This window comes from Prinia subflava, chromosome 10, assembly GCF_021018805.1.
Source record: "Prinia subflava isolate CZ2003 ecotype Zambia chromosome 10, Cam_Psub_1.2, whole genome shotgun sequence".
In the NCBI taxonomy this organism is placed as follows: Eukaryota; Metazoa; Chordata; class Aves; order Passeriformes; family Cisticolidae; genus Prinia; species Prinia subflava.
In genome coordinates this window covers 29,721,790-29,744,200 of record NC_086256.1, presented here as the reverse complement: position 1 = coordinate 29,744,200, position 22,411 = coordinate 29,721,790, and the positions used below count along the sequence as shown (strand labels likewise).

General features: G+C 42.1%; 1 protein-coding gene across 2 annotated transcripts in view; it reads right to left on the bottom strand.

The window, feature by feature from the left end:
- The window catches only part of SUCO (SUN domain containing ossification factor), a 38,129-nt gene extending 16,152 nt beyond the window's left edge, over window positions 1-21,977 (bottom strand). For both annotated transcript variants that reach the window (XM_063406688.1, XM_063406689.1), the window contains exons 1-10: window positions 21,726-21,977; window positions 10,632-10,740; window positions 8,298-8,399; window positions 6,896-7,041; window positions 3,589-3,729; window positions 3,262-3,412; window positions 2,182-2,302; window positions 1,825-1,949; window positions 1,284-1,351; window positions 552-659 (exon numbers count right to left, since the gene is read on the bottom strand). In XM_063406688.1, coding sequence (XP_063262758.1) covers window positions 552-659; window positions 1,284-1,351; window positions 1,825-1,949; window positions 2,182-2,302; window positions 3,262-3,412; window positions 3,589-3,729; window positions 6,896-7,041; window positions 8,298-8,399; window positions 10,632-10,740; window positions 21,726-21,790 — 1,136 coding nt within the window. In that variant the 5' untranslated portion in view covers window positions 21,791-21,977. The remainder of the gene's footprint in view (window positions 1-551; window positions 660-1,283; window positions 1,352-1,824; window positions 1,950-2,181; window positions 2,303-3,261; window positions 3,413-3,588; window positions 3,730-6,895; window positions 7,042-8,297; window positions 8,400-10,631; window positions 10,741-21,725) is intronic.
- Window positions 21,978-22,411: the final 434 nt, after the last annotated feature.

The following is a 22,411-nucleotide window of genomic DNA, read 5'->3' as shown; positions in this document are numbered from 1 at the left end:
GATGCCCTTTGAATGTGTGCTCACCCACAGATCAGAATTATCTGCTCACTCCAGAAAGCAGTGGGGGCACAGCACTGCCCAAATCATTGTAAAGCCACCCTCTAAGCAGCCCTCCGGCCAACCTGCAGCCCTCTCACCCCCTTCCAATTTCTCAGTCATGTACTACTCCTTTTTTCTTTTTGAATAATTTGTGGGGTTTTGGACAGAGTTCAGCATTGAAGACAGCTCAAACCATGTGAAAATGGTCTGAATCACAAGGGAGGGGAGAGCCCACAACCTCAGTAGCATTTTATTAAGGAATTTTATGATCTGCCATCCACTACCCAGCTACTGTATAAATTCTGCTCCTCAGCAAGTTCTTCCTTTTATTTTTAGGGTGGCAAAGGAAAAAAACTGCTAGAACTGACAATATACACAAAGAAAACCCATGTGACTTTCCATTACATTATACTTTGCATAATAACAAGCATACACAGATCATGCGTCATAAAGCCTTGCATCTAACAATTATTTCATTTTTTCATTCAGAAGGATGAATTTAGGTAACATACCTGTCACTAATTGACACCAGAAAGTCTTTAGGAGTGGAAGAGAATAATTCATGATTTGCAATGTCAAACTGCTTCACTTGAACTGGTTCACAGAGCTCAACAACAAACCTTAAAGACAAAAGTAGACATTTTTTTAAGAAAAGACTTTTCCTTTTGCAGTTACAATCTTCAGCCCCTCACCTCATTATCACATCCTTCACTGGGTATAAGGAGGACACTAGAAAAATGCTGTACCATAAGAATCACTGGTGGTGTTTTTCTGAACACCTACTTTAATAACTCTAGGTAGCACCTGCAGCTACAAGAACTTCATCCATCTTGTACTCAAAGGCATCAAGTCACAGAACTAAAAACTAAAAAGGACAGCAAACAATTTAAATCATGCCTGAAGTACCAATTAGTGTACAGTAAATTCTGTTCACCTGTCCTACAATTATTTGACAGTCAGGGAAAGAAACCAAGACTCTTTATCTGAATGCTCAAATGCTTTATCTGCCATAAGATAATTATGCAAAACTTACGCATACTAAGATAAATAAAAACATCACCTTAATATTACTTCTCAGTACCAGAGCTAGATTTCTATGGAAGACACAATAAACCATCTTGTGCTAATTCTGTCAGAGCTCCTCACACACCCATTCCAAGGAGCAGCACACAAGGTCAGGTCAGTCCCACAGCAGGGGAAAACTGCAATCACTCCTGCCACAAACCTGAACCTCAGGCACCTACCAGATTTTAGTACTGCAAGGATTGAGCATATAAAGGTCCATGTTTTCCATCAAAATAGCTGAAGTGCTCTGTAGAAAGAAAAAAATCAGTATTTTAAATTGCATGGTAGGTATCAACTGCATCAAGGATTTTTCCCCTCTTTCCAAATAAGTTTGAAATTAGGTTTGTAGACTAGTATCAAGTTTCCCAATACTCTGAGCAAGACAATTATCCAGGACACAGTGTGCCACACTTTGGGGCAATCATGGATTATTTGCTGTGGTGAGCTCCTTAATATACCTCTGTTCAGTTGTTCAGTTTCTGTAGGAAGTAGATTCTGCTCCCATTTTTTGAATTCACTTAAAAAGACATCAAGTTCTATAGCAATCCCTCTTTAAAAAGCACTGATTACTGTTTATATCCTATTTTTATAAATCCAAATCCCAATAAATTCAAACACAGCAACTTCACAAACCAGTGTTCAGTTTTAAGTGTACTTTGTGCTACTTGTTGCATAACAGTGCACTAAAATAATGCACACTAATAATTAATAAATGCTTACCTTTGCCTCTGGATTTGCTGCCAGAATTTTGGCACCACACTCTACAGAGGCATAGTTATTCCTGTTTTTCTGGACCTTTTTAGTGGAATGCTGCCCACCAACAGCAGAAGGGTGCATTGACTGACCTAGGAACAAGAAAATATTGCTACTATAACAAACCACACAAACAAGCAGTATTTGCACTGTCAGGGAACTTCTGCTCACTGCTTTTATATAATGCAGGCTATTAATTACGTAGTTCTAGCAGAAAAATGAAGTTCCAGGCTGCACTCCAAACGGAGACAGTGCCACTATTCAGCTCTAGTGTGAGATGACAGTGGTCTGTATTTAGACCTAACTAATGAATCCTGAACTTACTCTTTTCTTTCTCCACTTCCATGACTTTCTTCTTCCATTCATCAAATGTTGGAATGTCTCCAGGGTCTTTTGGAGTTATTACTGATGTAGGGTCGATTTCTCCTGTCTTCCTAAAGTCTTTCTGCACAAGAAAGAACCACTGATTGTGAATATTTTTCAGGACCAACAATGAAAACAAAGATGAACTTGAAAAAACAAAGCATACTCTGATCAAGTCAAGGGCAGACACATCATTTGCACCCATGTTAACAACTTAGAGCCAATGTAAGCAAGATTATAAGCCAGAAAAAACATGTGATTATTTTCTCTCAGAATTACAGATTTTTTTTTCACTGGAATACTGGCATTTTTTGTGGCTAAGCTAATACATTTTAAATAAAATGTAAGCCTTCTTCTCCAACACCTGCATTTTCTTCCCAATTTTTGCTTTTCCTATTCCTAATGAAGAAAGGTTTCCCTGTAGCAAAAATCTTTAAACATCAGTATCTGTCATCTTGTCATGACAGAATTCCAGAGGTTCCCTGGAATTTCTGAACATCTCAAAAACAGCAGAATGATTAAACATTAAAGGAACCATTTTTAAGTATCTCAGAAATAATGTTTTGGACTTGCCTGACAAAGCAAAAACCCGTCAACTAAGCTGTACATTATTCCATATCAAGTCTTCACGTCCCCTCTGTACAAACATTTTCAGCACATCATCAGATGAGTGAACATTTTTGGTAAACATTTAAAGTGTAAAGGTTATTTTGTAGAAAACATTTTAAAGGTAGTTGCCAAGTGACAGTTGAAAACATGATCCTAAACCAGCAAAAAATGGTATTGCCATGGCCTTGGTCATTCTGATTTTAAAGAGTCTTGTTAAAAAGCCACAAGCTTTAGGAAGTACTTCACAACCAGAGCATGAGGAAAGTCATGCAGTTAGCACAGAAGGCCTGGCTAGCTACATACCCCAATGTGACAAGGGCCAAGTCATACTGCTGGGACAGAATAAAAACACACCAGGTATTTCACCAGTGGCAATAACCAAACAGAGGGGATTACTCGAGTGTGTTCTGAGGAGATACCAGCACTGCTTACCTCCCTTTTTAAGTTCTCTGAAGCATTAAGAGCAGATTTTTGCTCTTCTGCCCCCTTTTCAGCTGCTGAAACTTTGGACTCAAACTCAGATTTTGTCTTCTTTCCCTTGCCATGTGAAGATGATATGTTCTCTATATGCTGGCCTGCAAGGCTGAAAGTTTAAAGAGTATTAGGACCTGTAACGTGGGCAGCCCCGTGCAACATTACACACACACACAAGTATGTAGATAAGCAAGCACATGCAAGTGTTCATTGCAAAGCCAGCACAGAGAAGAACAACTCCCTTTAAAGTATTCAGAGTCACACACAACCTGCTTGGATACTCACCTCTCTGGTGGACTGACAAAAGAGGAAGGCTCACTCTGAGGGTCAGCCTCAAGTGTCCCACCAATATCACAGTCAGGTTCTGACTGCTCAGCTTCACTAGAGCTGACTACAGGGGTATCAGCACGGGAATTCTCTATTGCACTGAAGGGAAACAAACAACATGCTTTTTTAGCCTTCTGATCGTAAGGAACCCTGGCAATCAACCACAAAGATACATGGAAGTTTTAATAAAGCAACAGTCTCACAGAAATAATTAAGAAAAGAAGCATGAAGCATGCTATACCTGGGGAATTGCATTTTCAGCCATACCCATGAAAGAACAGAATTTCCTTTTCCAGCATGTTTGTCCCAGAAAGCAACTCAAAACAGGCTTCTCATCTAACTTCTCACAAACACTGCAATGGGTAATTCTTCCCAGCATCACTACAAACTAACATCTTCACAGTTACCTGGCTGCCCTGGTACCAATTTTCTTTTCCCTTTCAACAAAGGAAACAAACATGAGACTGAGTGCCCTCACTAAAAGCTCCTCATGTTCCCAAGTCAAGAGGCAGCAGACAGAAAAAACTTGGATAAAACTAGAAGAGAATAGTGGGGAGGAAAGTAGAGCCAGCCAGAGTTCCTTCCTACTAATTTATTTCTTCTTTTTTGCAGGTGTAATAAAAATCAGGTAACCCAGCAGGTCATTATCCAGGCTGTACCAACAGCCCAAACCAGCTCATCTGCCCACTGCTTCACCTCCTCTTTCCCAGAAAGGCTGAGCACACCTCATCAGACAAATCCTGAGCACAAACCAAACAGAAAGCCTCCATCTGCTCTTCAGGAATGATGGAATTTGTGGGGAGAAGATGATGGATAAAGAGTAACCTTCAGGTAGTAACTTCTGACTCTCCTCTCCAGCACAGGGATGACTTTCATGCTGATCCAGGCTACAGCAGATCTAAGGAAAAGCTTTACTCTGCCTTCTAAATTTCCACATAAGCTTTCTTTAATGGAAGGAGCAAACTAGGTTAATCCAATATCATGACAGAGCTGCCAAAACACAAACAGCACGTCAGCAACTTAAAAGGGGATCTTTGTGGTTCTCTGACTGCTACAATTATCAACAGAAGCAGCTGCAACCCACCCAGGGGGACAATTTTAGTACCTTTCATATGATAAATTTCCTGTGGTATGAAACAAAAAACTCATAGGTATTCCAAGACTTTTTGCTGTGTAGCAAAATCTAACAAACATCATGAATACAAGAATTTATTATCTATTAACAGGGAGTATTTACCCTGTATGCCCCAAAATGCCTCCATCTGAGGTGCAGTGTTTGGCTCTGCATGCAACTCTTCACTGAATCAATAAGGCTGACCACTACACAAAACTGAAAAGCTCCACATATTCTCCATTTCAGTGGGTAGGTGACAGTATGAATAATTATCAACTGAATAAAATACGGGACAAGAATGAACTTAAATTCCTTGCTCTCAGGGTGTACCCGACTGGCCTCAAGTAACTAATTTTGGCAGAAGATGAGTCTAAAAGCTGCAGTGTTCCCTCTCCTTTGGGTACCTTGATTTGCCTTAATTTTTAAAATGCATTATTAAGCACACCGGGTTCCTTACTTCCAGACAGAAAGAGCTCAGATTATTTTTCAGTAATTTTTCCTCAGATTAGACTTAGGTAGAAAAGTTACATGCAGTACTGCTCTAAAAAAGGATTCACTACAAAGTAAAACCTGTTTGGTATAAAATTCCTCTCAAAATATTTTGACTAAGAGGTTTTGCTGAAATATTAGACCAGTAACACCTGAGAGCGCTGCACTTTGTTACATTGTCAGGAATCAGCATCTAAACCAGCAAAAAGATAAAAAATGTCTGAAGATAACAAATGCAGCTGTGTCTTTTTAAAGATCTTGTTTAAGTATGGAGCTGGGCCACAGCTGGTTTGGACATTAATCTGTTCAGTAAGAGACCACCTATGACTCTGTAAGAGCTGAAGTGCAGTTTAAAATAAGGTATGAACTTGCTTCTCTGCCACACCAGGTCTGCCCTTTCCTCCTGTAAATGGCACTGGTGTCAACACCACTGGCCCAGCATGAACTCCTCCATCAGGTGTTCCAAACCAAGTTTCTATTTTCAATCCTTTCACAGTTCAAGTCTTTGGAGTTCACTGCTCCAGTATTCCCCAGCTATGACAGCCAGACAACTTCCAGCAATTACCAGACACCAAGCTGAATGTTTCAAAGAAAATAACATCCTGTCTGCTTCTAGGACCTGACAACAGCACAGCTTACAACACATTACACAAATAAATCAGTGGAGCAGTCAAAAGAAAAGCTATATAAAGAACAGGCTGAAGCATTCCAGTTTTGCCTTATAAAACTGCAAATTTTGGAAGGCTTCCATTTAAAGACACTGATGAAGTACCAAAATGTGTTTAAGTGTTAGCCCTGGCAGACTAGGCAAGATCAGCCAAACAAAATTTCCACGCCTTTTCTGTGGTAAAGAAACAAAATTTGGTAAAGCAGAAAATCCGAACTCTTAAAAAACCCAAACCACCAAAGACAAGTCTACTTCGTGTTCAATTTTTTATAAAATACCTCATCTTTATCAGCAGTCAGAACAAGATTACTTCCCTTAGCACACATCCAAAAGCCCAACAGCACTCAGTGAAAATCCTTGGAAGATGCACACATGAATTTCCATACTACAGTTCACATTTGATTGCACAACATCCCACAACAAAGGAGAAACAAAACAAGGTGCAGGGACTCCAGAAAGCTGCCTGCAGCAGAGGCAGTTCTGCAATACACTACCAAGCTCTAGAACTAAAGCGCCTTGACTGCATTTATATGAGAGTCCGCTATTTTGTCAAAAGTCTCTTATTACCAGAACTTGAGACTGCTTTTGAGTCCCAAGATAAAATTCTGCAGAGTTCTTTGTTAATTGAAAGCAGAGGCCACTGCTGAAGCACTCAATGCCTGTTAACACAGATGTGAAAGCACATTTGTGAAGGGCAGAAATCCTAATGGTAAAGCCCTGAGGGCTTTTATAGTACAGATTATCTGAGCACGTTGGCTTTTTTTCAAAGCAGCAGCTTAGAAACTGATCATGGCAATAGTATTCCACCTCACGCAAGCACACAACTGCTTATCCCCACTCTGAGGAAATGGTGCCACACTCCATGAGCAACGACACCATAAACCAGCAAAACAATTGTGGGGAGCAATCCCATCTTATCCCTACGAAACATTTAACAAGAGCAGAGTAGGTGATATTCTCTCAAAGACCAAAAGAACAAAATGTCAAGAGCTTACTCGGGCTGCGAGACGGGAGGTATCTCTGAGGTAGGTGAACTGGAAGTGTTCTCAGTGCTTGGGACTATGCTGGAGGAAGCTTCATTGACATCTACTGAAGGTGGACTCACAACTTCAGGCTGGCTTGTTTCACTTACTTCTGCTGTCTGTAAAAACATTCCAGGTGAATATACAATTTTCAACACCTCAGTAAGAAAAGCACTCACACAGTAACACCTGCTATGGAGTTGTAACAGCTCAGATTTCTGTCAGAAATTCATTTTGTTTCTTCCTATACCTAGGTGACATTCTGTGCTACTCTGGGATAGCTGCAATAATCATGGAAAAATATCAGCTGGAGAAGGCCTGAGCAACAGCTTCCTCAGTGATGCATTCCTATAGAGACTGCCATGAGAAAAGCAGCTCGAATATTGCAGCAACCAAACCATTCTATTTACATGCTCCATAACAATCAAATTTACTGTTTTCATCCTAAACTAAATGTTAGAGAAGGCTTTTAATTTCATCACTCCAATGGAGGGCCAAAATTATTTATAGCCTATTCCATGCTGTAAGTGAACAAAGAGATAAATCACTTTTCACATTTGAATGTTTAGTAGTCTTGAGTCTTTTACATTCTAGGTCTTCAGTTTTCATAAGCATACTCAAAATAAGGCTTTGTAAATCTGAAAGAGCATAGGACCACTGAAACAGGTCAGATTAACTCCTGCAGCAAAAAGAAATACTGTTATATGAAAGTCTCCTGTCAACAGCTACATCACACCAAATCATCTCACTAAACATGAAGGGGGGTCAGGAAGGTTTAACAGATTTAAACACCCAAACCATTAAATAAATATTCTGAAGTACATCCTATGTATGATGTCTCGTAATCTACAAAACAAAAATATGCAATCAAATAAATAATTTTTAAAAGCAGGTTTGTAACATTTAAAACCAAGGACTGAGTTAACAGTATCAGTGGCACAGAGCTGAAATACAATCCTTTTCCCATTTTAACAAAGGAAATGAAATTGATAGAAGCCATGAACAATCAAAGCTAAAATGGACTGCTACAATCACCAAGTCTCATCTACATAAAAGACCTCAAAGAAAAGGTTTTTTATCTTTTATTTATAAATAGACATCCATGCCTACAACATCCATTTTAATTTATCTTGGAAAGTTTTTAGTCAGTACCTACAAATACTGTATTACTCATTATTTATGCACATGGGAAATACAAGGTCTGTTAGCTCACACATTTTCTCTTTTACTGGAAACATGAGTCTGACAGCAACCCAGTGTACAGGTGAAACGTGAGAGATGGTTACTATGAACTTTAGATAACCAAAATGAAAGACTGAAATCCAAGAAGCATCTGAAGACTGTATGAAGACAGTGAATGAAACAAAAGCCTTGCCTGGTCAGATTTTGTCAGGTCATTGAGCAGCTCTTCCATAGAGTAACTCCGGGTACTGGGGTCTGCCTGCTCAGGCTCCAGGCTGGGAGCAGCCTCTTCCCCCTGGGATATTGAAGGTAAAACAGTCAGTCTGCAGCCACAGCCTTCCGTGCTCAGCCAGAGCAGCCACCTCTGGGACACCCTGAATAACAGCACCTCTTCCACCAGCAAAACACCAAGAAACTAAGCTACATTAATCTTCAGAACCACTGCCCACCTGTATTTAAAATCTCATCTGCACAAAGACTACAGCAAGTTAAATCTTCCCTGAAAAGTCCATTTTAGCATTGTCTTAAATCGTTCAGTTTGTTTGCTAAGAAAAGTTCCTCATTCTGCTATACCTCCCATGTTGACAAACCCCCCGCCATCTCCCTGCTGCCCAAAAGAGGAGAAAAAGAAAATTCTAAGCTGACTTGCATCAGACAACCATTAGAAAATAACACGTGGCACATTTCAGTTGTGGCAGTCTTATCAGCAGAACTACAGTAATTACACACATGTGCCAGAACCTTTTAAAGTAACCTTCTCTCCTACAACTAAAAATTCATCATCGAGTACAGTGAATTCACAAAATAAAAACTATCAACACTTGAGGGGAAAAAAGTTTTAAACTCACCAGACTAAGCTAGCAAGGATTTACACTCACCCTTCAAACTTTTTTAAGCTGTGACTACAAAATATGCAAGTTGGTTTTGAGCAATACTTTAAAATACAACAATAAATGTGTTAGATTTACACACATTTTGTTTTCTAAGTAGCCAAATACTGCAAGTGGCAGTGTTCAGACTCAAAGTGGGCTGCTGTGCTATACAACACTGCATGACACTCATTTGAGAGAATTAAGGCATCCACTGAAGAGCAGGAGCTACAAATCTGTGCTGACAAACCTTAGAGACAACTGAGCAACATTTTCCCCCAAACATTATTAACTCACACCCCAATCCCTAAGATGAAATAGCATCAGTGGCTGGAAGAGACAACTGATCTAAGGCAAACTGATCAAGGGCTGCTCCTCTGGAGCAGGACAGCTCCAGCAGTCTAATTAGGAGTAATAGACATTTGCTTAAGATTTCTCATCCACCCAAGAGATTTTCTTTAATGAGTGAAAACAACAGTCTAATATTAGTTTTCACATCTTTGGGTTTAAGTTCAGAAATCAGCTTAACAATGCAGGCACATTAACACAATGAAAGGGAGAATGTTGCAGAGTAGGAAATCATCCATCGGTGGCTTCCCACTCTCAAAGCTTACTTAAATCTTTCCAGTATTATTGCATCAGACATTAAATTCATGCAGAACTTTTTTTTTTAGGCAGCCAGAAGAATAGGACTGAGTGCTATTTGGCTGCACAAGCTGGCAAAAAAATAGAGCTACTCTAGTTGCTGAAATGCTTAAGAAGCCTACAGTATTTAAAGGGACTTTTTTACGGTCAGGCAGCTCTCCACTTGAGTCAGCTAGAATGCTCAACACACATTTTCCAAGTTTATTGTGGCATATAAAAGCTTTTTTGGAATGAGCACTGTGATTAACACTATTACAGATTGCTGGAGGATATAGGAAAACCAACACATCAATACTCCATGTGTAGGAGTGATTCTGTACCTGGGTAAATAAATAAATAAGTGAAATTACCATGACTTTGTGACTCACAGCTTGGGAACTCACAACGAAATGCAAGATGCACAAACTTGTCATGAGCTGATCAGGGTGGGACAATTACAATTAACCTAAAGTGCTGAGTAAAGTAAAACTGAAAGGGATCACAGCTTATTCATTATACCTTTCAGAAACACATTTTAGCCTGCTCAATTTTTATTGAACAGAAGGAATACAAAGTGATAAATACTGACTTAAACCAATTAATCTTAAAATTTCCCTTTAGGATAACAAACACCTGTACACTGTTTTTAATACAACACAGATGGAACTGGCATAATGTGACCTAGACTTACATTGCCCATCACCTCCTATTGTGGCACTAGAGAGCCACACACTTCCCCTGATGCCCACTTCTAACATCTGGCCCCCAAATGTAAAAAAAACAAAACAAAACACAAAACAACAAACAAGCCACCAGTAGCTTTACTATTTATTCCTTCTCTTGCCCCAAACCATCCACCTGAATTGTTGCATAACTGCAACAAATGAAATAAAGGAAAATAAAAACTTGGGAAGATATCACAGCTCAAAGAACAACAGAGTACATTAAACATTTTGGCTAAGAAAACCCTATGAAGAATCTTATTTTACAATTTAATTTCAGACTGAGTAATTAACATCATGTATCCTGCATACCTTTTCCTGGACATTTTCATCCTCACTGGCCAGGGCACAAGCATCATCTGAAGCATATTGCACTGCCGATGAGAGACCGTCTTTACAAAAGACATTCCAAACAGGAAGCCTATAAAAAAAAAGTCAAAAAGCTTTATTTAAAATGGAATTTTAGAATTTCCTCAGCATTGTCTCCCTCAATCTTCTTCAGGTGTTCCCATGAGGCATCTAAAAAAATACACACATAGCTCACGGATACTCGTTCATAAAATCCATTTGAGGTTTCACTAGAAGAAGCTAGCAACAGAAAACACCACAAATTTACCACTTCCAAAAGGAAAAAGTATCACCAAACCAGATCCTGGAGGGTTACCACATCACAAAGTGAAAGCTGGCACAAATTAGCTAAGTTACTGCAAGTGAGGAACAATTTGAATCAAAATCCTTTGTCACAAAGCAACGGGATATTTTTAGCAATCATTATTACTAAGCAAAAACTCAAGTCACAGACTAAAAAGCAAAATCTCCTTAATCCCCTGTACAGAACCTACCTGAGAAGGTTTTGTACGGTCAACATCACCAAGCACATTTAAGAAAATTACAGAAAATAAGTATATCAAAAAAAATGCCCCCACAAAACCTCCTATGAGATTTGTTTTGTACTTTTTTTTCAACAGCTTTGGTTGTCAGTAGAAATGGATTTATTTCTGCAGAAAAGCAGCCATCACCTCTACCAACACTTGTACTAGACACCAGCATCTTTTCTTCCCTATCATACACAGTCCCTTCACATCCTAGGGAGCATCTACACAGTGAACCACCAGGCCTGGAGACCCAAAGGTTTTATGCTGATTTCAACCAAGTCCAGCAGAACATGAAGCAAACTGCACTTTTATGGAGTCTTCAACAATGCTGGATCACCAGCTATCCACCACTTTAAGCACAAACATTTCCCATCCAGGAAATACTGTTTACATAACAATCAGGAGATCAGAATTACCTCCCTTGAACACACACAAACATCACCCTGCACCCTGAAACAAAGAGCTACCTTCCCAGAGGAGAGACAGGTCTATAGTACAGAAAAATCTGGATGCACCAATCTTCTGACAATAGTTTTGAGAAATAAAACAGCCTTAACATTAATCATAACAGTAAGATTATTAGTAGGTCATTATTCACTTACACAACTGGAATTGTGCTTGGAATTTGAATTACCAGCTTTCTTCAAAGCTTGAATATCAACTTTATTGGGAAGTCTATGCAGTGTAGACTCCTCCATTAAGAAGGAACCATGAAACAACAGACCACAGACAAGTACTAAAATTTTAAGTTTCATGCATATATATATATATATATATATACACACATTCTGTGGCTCTCTCCACAGAAGAGACAGTGCACAAGAACTTGTGGGATCTGACATTATAATGGAGATGAGCAAACAAGGTGCACCACCTCTGTGTCAGCCCCGAAGCACCTCAGTAATTTCTCTTCTCTTTGAGGCAGCCCCTTTCCTCTGTACTAAATGAAAGCCTTCAAGTCAGGCATAAGCAGCTGCAGTTACTGGAAAATACAGAACTGAATGAAGGTATGAAAAGAGTAATAATCACATGTTGTAGCAGGTACCAAGTCTCACATCTCAGTTGAGAATTAGGCATAAGCTTCTCACACATCTTAAATTCGCATCCCATGATGTATTTACCTGTTTGTATTGAGTTTTCCATCAAACCTCTGTCCTACCCTATGCACAAGATGATAATTTCAGAGCATGAATGAAATGGTACCAGGCTTCTATGGCCTTACTATCCAGCTCTCACTTGGAAAAATTAGTTATGCAAATACTTTGAGTCATTAAATTTCTGAAAAGGGGTTTCAATCATTTTATGGTGGAATTCTCATGCTCTTAGCTGCAGTACCTCTGCTCTCTCCTTAGAGATATAAGGACTCCCTGGTTCTTCATAAAAATACACCAGAAACATCAAATATTATAGAGCACCATCCCACCCCCTCATTACAGAGGCACACACATTTGTTTCCTTCTGGGGGGCGCCTGGGGTGAGGTGCACAGAACAGCAGCAACTCCCTGGGTACAAAAAAGGAAAGATTTCAATGGCTGTGAATCAGCATCTTAAAACACAAGGTCTACCCTCACAAATGCATGAATAACTGCTTTAGCACAAAAAGCACAGAAGGAATATTTCTTGCCTTAATCTATTGAGAGATTTCATGCAAGAAATCAGGTTTTATCAGGTCACAGCTTTTAGAAGAATGCAGTTTGGCAGCTCAGATTTAAGCTACTCTGACATGATCTGTGTCCAATGTCTTATTTACTTATTTTCCAAAATTCTTCTTGGTCTACTCCCCAACTTCAACATGATGCCTCAAGTCTCCCAAAAGCCCTCCAAGCTAGGGAGGGGACTGGGAACTCGTTTTGTGCACGTCCATGCACCCACAGGAAAACCTGATCCCTGCTGCGGGAGAGCATGCAGCTCCCAGGATGTATCACTCACCCACTGCCAGCAAACTCTGATGGAGAACTCAGAACACAAACCCATCTGAGACCAGCCAGCCTGGAGAAGTCAAATTAATAACCTTATCAAGACCACCAGCAGCGTTATTCTTCTGACTTTTAGCATTTTGCATATTAATTCAACAGGCTTCTTTAGCTGAAAGGATACAGCCCATATTAAAAATAAATTGCCAAATGGCAAAGCAGCTCTGTTAACCATTAAAAAAACCCCAAAACAAAGATGAGAATCCCAGTGTTAATTTACAGACAGCAAAATTCCCCTTGAGTTTAATTGACTTGCAGTGTACACCCAGTGGAAGTACAGCAAGTTCTGCACACACTAATGTATCTTTCCCCTTCTTGTGACCCAGGAGTGGGATTGGAATGCTGACTCATAACTGAGCAGACCTAATGCCCAAATGAGATCAGTACTAGAGACACTGTCTCAGGTACGAGGTAGATCTTGAAGAGATTGTTCCAAACACATAACCCACAGCTGGTGACTTATGTGGATACAGAAGTTTTCAATAGTTCCATTTTTGTAAGCATGACTCAAAACACCACCTGCTATTAAATCTCATCAAGAACAAAGGAACTTAAGCATGACTCTTTGTCCTATCATTAAGGCAGTTTAAAAACTATTTTCTCGAACACCACGAACTTTCCAGCTTAATGTGCACAAATCTAAAAGCAAAGGCTACAAGCTCAGACAGCAGCAGGGGTGGGTGGGGGAATCTTTACTTTCTCAGGGTAGGCTCATACTGTGGTTGCCCACTGAAGCAGAAATGCTGCTCACCCCTATCTGGATGGTTCACTACACTCATTGCTACACAAATTAGCCATGGTCTGCTGATGAATGTGCTGCTCTTGAAAAGGAACACACTGAAATTCAAAAGTGCAGGTGGTTTTGAAATTGCAGTGTAGGTTTCATGTGAAAGATCATACACATGTGAAAGATCATACACATTCATACACTTCTGATTTGGCTGAAATTCTTCAAGTAATTGTGAAGGAGGCTGCAGAAAACTATCAGAGATAGTGAAGCTATGGATAACTGTTCTGACAGGCATAAAAATCAAGTAGATAACAGGTAGGAAAAATTAATCATACAACTTACAGTTAAAAAAAGAATCCAAAATATGAAGGTAAGAGTTTTTCCACGATTTGATCAGACAGAAGCAGCTTAGGCTTTCCTTTCCAAAGACTTCATACAACACTGGCACACAGCTTCAGTTCAAACACATCTGTACTCGAAGTGATTGATTTCATAAATTCTCCCAAAACAAGACCTATTTCTGGACACTGGAGAGTGAAGCAGTTCAGAACAGTTTATATTTGACACCTGCAAGGCAGAGGAATCTGAAGCAAAGGGAAAATAAAAAGAATTTATCACCAGTGCCTCGATTCCAATGCCTCCCCGCAGGCCCAGGGAACAGTGTCCCTCCAGGGTAACCACGGCCAGATCTCAGGGGTCGTGTTACCAACAGGTGCAGATGTGCCAGTGCCCAGCAGCTAAGAGGGAGAATGAAGATGTCACTGTCCCTGCCATGTGACAATTCGCTACTCAAACATTCACACATCATTTCAGACAGGCCTGTGCAAGAGGAGGGGTTTGGGACGGGGCAGAGCCAGCAGAGCAGGCCTGTGAGTGGGGAAGAGGCACCTGCTTGATGAAGATCACCTTCCTCATTACAGAGTAATTGACTTTAAATTGATGAGCTTAAAATGATAAAAACTGTGAAAGGGCAAGGAAGGCAGCAAAATACCTTTGGCTGTGAACAAGTCCTACAGGTCTGTGACTGCTTTCACCAGCTAATTGACAAAAAGGGCTCTGCAGGAATGAGGAGCTCAGCAGATCCACGACCAAAGCCTTCAGTCAGCAGCGACCTGCCTCACAGCCACTGGCCACACAGGAAAAACAGCAAAGGCAGGGAATCCTCCTCTCCCCAGTAACTTCATGGGATTCATGGGATCAGTCTTTCCCTCCCAGCAATTCAGCCAGGGGGACTTTGATTTAAAAGGGACTGCAGAACAAAGTAAATGTCACAGAAAATGAAGACCGGGACATTATTTCAACCAGTCACAGGAGGAGAGCCACTTGCAAGACACTGAACTGCTGCAGCACAACCTCCCTAGACACAACACTCATTTCTGCATTTGAAGTGGAAATACAGCTGGATAAATGCAAAGAAGAACCATTAATCTTCTTCAATACAAGTTAAAAAATTTAAAAAATTAAAAAAGCAAAATCCCCAATTGTTTGGAAGCCATTTATTACCACAGAAGAGCAGCATGTGTTACCAAGATAATTTTGAAAGTTATGATAGACCTTTAAGGGAGAAAAAAGCTGAAAACTAAAACTACAGATCCAGACTACGCAAAGCACTGGTATCACCTCATTTCCTACCACTAACTTGATTCACATGCTCTAAAAAAACCAAACCCAAAACATCTGAAATTGGAGCTTTTTTTGCAAATCCTTTACCAATCTGTGGCATTTTGCAAGTAAGTTTTTAATAGCTTGCCCACACTTCACAAAGAATGTGCTCCTCAAACAGTTATTTCACTTATTCAGAGGAGCCAAACACAAAGATACTTCTGACAATACTGAATTTCATGGCTGCATACAATGAGATTCCATCCGTTGGTTTAAAAGATGCTTTCAGCATTTGAAATACCATTAGTGCAAAGCTTGTAAAAGGAGGTTCCAGGAGCACCAGATGCTTTATCAGATTGAACTGACTGACTGCTCGTCCCCTTCAGCCACACAGGAATCTGCACCCTCTGCTCTGATCTGGAGATTGTGGATACAATCCAGCAAGTCCTGAGGGGGGGAAAGAGTCAGCTCTGAGCCAAGGTATGCTCAGATATCAAACTCAAGAGGACACAGAGAATATACTATTTGCTCATGACTGTCCACTGTTGTCCCAAGTTAAACAACAGAAACCAACTTCATTCCTTGCCTTCAGTGCTCCCAGGGTTACTGCCATTCTCTCCTGGAAAAGGCTGCTGAGGTTACAGCACCTTCACGGGACTCTATGACTGTAACAGACAATACCTATACTAAACGCACGTTCCAATGTAACACTGAAACAAACACAAACCTCTTCTTTCTGGAAAGGAGTACCCAGGTGCCCTACTTCAGGCACTTAAAGCAGGGCAGAAGTCACAACCCCCAAAAGGTGTCCCTCTGGAAGCACCCCAAGGAACAGGCAGTTCCTGGTGTTCCTTGGAAACAGACTTCTGCAATACTGAAGAAAGATTGCAGCTTCTGAGAAGCTCCCTGCGTTCTCAAACTCTAGTTATTTGCTCTGATGCAAGAGCTTGGGGAAGAGCACACAGGAAGAAAACACCACAAAGACTAGGGCAAAACAGAACAGCCACGCACTGTGAGCAAACCTAAAGGCTTTCAGAGCCTGTAGGAATATCAAGACTTCCCTCATTGTTTAAATTCATAAGATTGTCCACACAGGCACAGCAACAGCAGTCTCAGAACCAGCAACTGCTCTGCACCAACTCCTCATGCTAAAAACCCACCCTCAGTGCAACACAGCTCAGCACAGTGCCAAGGAGGAGGATGCTACTGGAAGTTTAGAAATGTGATTTTTATCCTAGATCATTGTAAAACTACTATCACCCGACTCCAGACATGTATATGTATTTTAATAGGCTTCTTATCTGTAAGGGATTTCAGCACTATCTTGATTGCCATTTCAAAACTCAGCCAAGCCAAGTCATTGCCATTCCTTTGTGCACCTGAGCTAATTTTTGAACTGTTGGAACCTTTTATTAATATTCCAATCCAGTTTGTCATTCACATCAACATTTTCACTCACCTAAGCTTTGGGATGAGTCTGTCTATCACACCAGCTCAGTATTTCCACCCAGAACTACGAGAAGGTTTTTAGATTTATAGTCCTAGGTTAACCTGTTCTTGGATCAAAAATTTCATGCACACCCTCTCCAGGCAGAGGGCTGTAGCACTTCCACAGTGAACTTTAAAAGATATGTCCTCCCCTTGAAAGAGGCACAGAAATTCCCAAAAGCTGGATCAGTAATGAAAACTGAAGACAAGAAAAAAACTACGCTGTACAAGACTCACTGTAAGAACATCAAAGTGTGAAAGAACTAATAGCAGGTTAGAGACATTTCAGAAAGAGTTCAAATAAAGTGCTCAAGGAAGGTACATTTCACTTCAACAGGCAAGGTCTTCTACACCAACACAGCGACCTCGTGATGGGGTAGAGGCCACTTCAGTACACCATTTGCATAACAAACAAAATCTTGAAGTTTCTAGGACAAATCTTTTAAAAGATACTGCATGAAAGCAGTTCACTGATTTTCAAATAATTTTAGAAGGTAAAATATTCAATAATTGATTGAGCCAAGCACTTGTTTTACATAAGACACCAGAGCCCCTGCCTGCATGTACCACCTTCAACTGGAGCAGGCTGTAAGCTGGGCAGATTCGATTTTCATTTTTAGGAGTCCAGGAGTTCCAGTGCAGCTTTCGTCCCAACCTTAACCACAGAGCAAAGACACTTCCAAACAAGACACTCCGTATGTAGGAACATACTTTCCACTCTGAAATCAGATGCCCCGAACAACAGTTCTGATTATATCAGTGCTCAAATAATTTCATTTCTTCCTGATATAAAATGCACATGCACAGTGTTTATTTTAGTATCAGCCTTCTAAAGAGATTTAAGTACACAAGAGGAGAATCAGCAGATACTATAGGCAAGTCACTCTTGCAGTTGTATCCAGATCATAAGAGGACTGAGAAAAGAGGATTTCAGTGCTAAGAGGCACATTAATGAGACACTTTGGAACACAAGCCTCTCACAGCCCAGCTCTACCACTCACAACCTTTCTGCCATTAGCAGATGCAAGCTCTAGGTTGGAGCCACAAGTCAATAATGAGGCAAATAAAGGTTCAATCAGCAAAAGCTCCACTGGTGTGATCCCTAACGTGATTTGCACAGCTCTCACCTGTGCAGCAGCACACAACAAACCCGCTGGGGTTATGGCAGTGCCAGCTCAGCACTGCGTTCTTCAGAGCTCCTCAGGTGCTACAGCTTTCAACATGCACACCTCCAAAACCAGACAGGACTGAAAATGCAAACCCAAACTAGAAATATCTTCTCTCACTAAAATCCACATGAATCTACACATTAATAGGTGTGAATAAAAACCAGTATCCCTTTCCACTGTACTTGGCAACCCAGGCTTCATTCCTGGCTGTGGCACTGAACCAATCCCACCTTTACAACTTTCAGGGTACACTGTCATGGTGGATTTCTACCAGAGCTCCTAGGCCAGGGGCTTGCCATCAAAACCAGCACATCTTGCTGCTAAATCACTTTGACACAAGGCATTTCCTGATGTAGGATACTCACAGAGTAACAACTGACAGATCCTGGAGCGTATATGCACTGACCCCCATCCTCCTTATACTCACAGCTGTAAGCGCAAGTAGCAGAGTTCATAAAAGCTAAGTAGGTCAGGATATGGCAGTGAACTTCCTGGGATAGAAAGACAAATTACTGGATGCATGGTTTCTCTATTAAACTCCCAATTAACACTTTGGAAGTGCAGCTTTTATGGCAGGCAAAAGCTGATGTCAGAATAATTTATACAGGTTACTCTTCAAACAGCTGTCCCAGCTGGTCTCGCTTCAGATAGTCCTGGTATCCTACAAGCTTCTAACCTACTCCACTTACTCAGCTCTGGATATCGGCAAACTACAAAGCACTGCAAGTTTTAAACGTATTTTTTATATTACGATCCTCCACACAAAGGGATTAACTGGAGCATTAAGAAGATCTCTGAATTCAGGACAACAGCAGTCATTTGTCACGCACAGTGGAAGCTCCGAACGGCACAGATGCCCTTTATTCCTGGAGCACTACATTCCTGAGCCATACCTCCAGCCCAGGCATTCCCCTAAAGCCACGCAGCCATCCCCCTCTTCTGACACTGGGAACAATCTCCTTGGCTCAGGTCTGTGGGAGCTGAGCTGGTCCAGCTTCAGAGAACCCCAGGCACTGAGAACTGACCCAAAGAGCATCACATCCCTTCACTGAAAAGGGATCTAACAAATCCCTACTCAGGCTTCTGCATTTTTGTGCATCTCCTAAAACACAGTCACATTTTTAATGCCTAGGATGACATTTTCCAGTTCAAGTGTCAAATCAATTATTTTTTACCCACGCTTGATTGTTACTAATCAGTATTTCCCCAACGAACCAACTTTTTTAGGTGAGCTTGAAACTGGATGAGAGATTTAGAAAATTCCTCTTTTAATCTTAGTTTCAAAGAAAGAAGCAACAGCTACTCAGAAAGAAAACAAAGCCCAGGTAAAAAAACAAAGGGCAAGAAGTCCAAACAGCCCCAAGTGTTCTTTCAGCAGCTGTTTTGTCTCATGGGTTTTTCCCTTACTTTTGGGGTTCCATTTGATTGTCTGTTGACCACCAGTTTCACTGGTAAGGAAAAAATTCTCTCCTACTAGGACAAAGCCCTTTGAAAATTACATCTCAAACCAACTAAATTTAAAAAGCCAACATTTACAACACAAATCCCTCCATTTGCTATTTGAAGCTTCTTAACTGCTGAACTGAACAAAGATGCTGATTTTCTTTATAGTAAAAAGTTACATGAATCACAACTTATCAACTTCTGTAGTCCACCAACAATACACAACTTCAAGGCTTTCTAATTACAACTGTGACACGACTGCTGAAATTAAACCAGGTCCCAATGCCATCCTCCAGACAGGGTGTGAATTCAAATTTAGACAGCAGACTAGGAAACTGGAGTTGCATCCTTCAACATTTAAATTATTCCAGTGGTTCCCAACCAAAAGCAGCCAGTGAGCAGGGTGAACATAAAATGGGAACCTTTCTTTTTTTAAACTCTGCGCCAATGCAGACTCTGAGATCAGTAAAGACACTGCTTGAAAGAGCAAACCCTTTGAAGAGTAAGGAAAAGAGCAGCTCCATTTCCCTCCTAACCACACCAAATGAAAACACAGAAGTTGTCAGAGATTTACAGAACAAATACATTATTCCAACAAGACAGCTGAACATGATATTCCTTCGTTAATATGGTATTATCCTGAAAAAAACCCAGCCTGAATGTTTTCACAAAATCAAGTCCTGGTGAAACAGCAGACTAAGAACACAGAACAAAAAAATCAACCTGACCACCTATTGATCATTAAACTAAAAACCTTTTCCACTAACAAATTACGTGGAGGCAGAAACATATTATCAGCCCTCAAGGCACTCTAACCAAGAAACAAAAAGCATGTTCCTGATAGGAATCCTAGCTATACAACTAAAACTTGCTGCCAGAAGGAACTTCGGTCTCCAGGGAGTAAAAGCAAAGCTGTCTGGAGACAGTTCATGAGGCTCACAGCTCACCTGATCAAATCCACGTGGCCAGGAGGTTTCAGTTTGTTTTAAATTTTCCTAAATGTAAACACAGCAACTGAGTTTTCAAGCACTTTTTAGATTAGCTTTTTGTCTCCAAACCCCCAAAACGCGATGACAGGAACCAGAACTGCTTCAGGACTGTCCAAACACACACACAAGCGTCAGCAACAGATTTGCAACTGATTGTGTAAAACAGAGATGCCTGGGCTCCCACTCGTCGCCCAACTGTGAGACAAACCAGAACTTCAGGATTATTTCTTTTTTTAAGCACACTATCTGAACAATCTACAGGAACTGTACTGTAGTAATACACCAGAGTGTGGCCATTTCATTTGCAATATTTGCAGTTTGCTGTTCAAGCTGGCTATCAGTTCTCAAACAGTGACTCACCAAGTTCAAAGAGGGCCAAAGTTTAAGAAGGTTGGAACTTACCATACATTCTACTAACATTTGTATTCTGGTAAATGTCATCTCTTAAAGGAAGCTTGAAAAGAAAGTAAACAGGGGATGCTGGAACAAAGTACAGTTGAGGTAACTACTACTGAAAACACTGTCAAAGGCATAATCAATGCAAAAATAAGAGGGTTCATTTGGCTTAATTTAACACTACTGCTGACAGACTCAAAAAGGGTTTCAAGAATAAGGCACCATGATCTTTCAAAGGACACTGCAAGAGCTCAGACTGAACCTGGAAATGCAGGGATGCCTCCGCTAAAAGCACAGAGACAACAGCACACACATAACCCTGAACCCCGGTGTGTGGCTTCAGCCCTCACCTGAAACGCCGGGTGACTGCTGCCGCTCCTGGCAGCGGGAATCGCCCTCCCGAAAGCTGTCACCCTCCCCAGGGGAACACCGCAGGGCACACACCCCGGGCTGCCCTAAAGGAAGCGCCTTACCCCCCTAGGCTGCCCAGGGAGGCCGTGGGGCTTCTCTCGCTGGAAGCATCCAAAACCCACCTGGACGCGCTCCTGTGCAACCTGCCCCAGGACATCCTGCCTGGGCTGGAGGGCTGGACTGGGTCATCTCCACAGCTCCCTTCCAACCCTGCTGGTTCTGCGACTGCCCAGCGCCCCATCCCCACCTCCCGCCCGGGGAGCGCTCCCCACCGCGGCAGCGGACGCGGCCCGGGGTGCCCGGCGGCGGGGCTGCGAGGCCGGCACTCACCACAGCAAAGCGCACAGCAGGAGGCAGGAGCCCAGCGCCAGGGGCCGGCGGGGCGGCTCCCTCATCGTCTCCCCCGTCTGGCTGTCGCGGCCGGGGCGATGCGGCGCATCCTCCTGCGGGCGGCGGCAGCGGCGGCGCCGGGACGCGCGGCGGGAGGCGCTCAGGGGGATCGGCCGTTGTTGCGCACGGCCCCTCCCCGCGCGCGCGCGCGGCCGTTACTGCCCGCCGGGCCGGGCCCCCCGCCCCGCCCCTTGCACCGCCTCACGCGCTGAGCTGGAAGGATGCGCGTCACCCGCTCCGAGCCGGCGGCCAATGGCCTGAGAGCTCCGCCGGCTGGCCCCGCCTCCCGGCCCCGCTGATTGGGCAGCGGACTCGCCTCTCCCCGCCCCTCCAAGGACCCCGCTCAGTGAGGTGTCCGCGGCAAACAAGCCGTTAAAGGGAAATCGCCATAGTGATAAACGACGGCTGGCGGCCAAACCACCGGCCGCGAGGCGCCTGAGGAGCGTCGCTGCCTCCGTTTCCAAGGACATTTCAAACACCGGAGCTCCCAAGTGACAGCTCTTAATTACATTTTTTTATTTTGATCAGGCTTCTCTGTAGGCTGCCGAGCGCTGAGGCCCGCAGAGGGAAAGCCGCGCGGGGGCTGCCGGGAGTTGTAGTTCCAGGCGGATGCGGCCGAAGCGCGG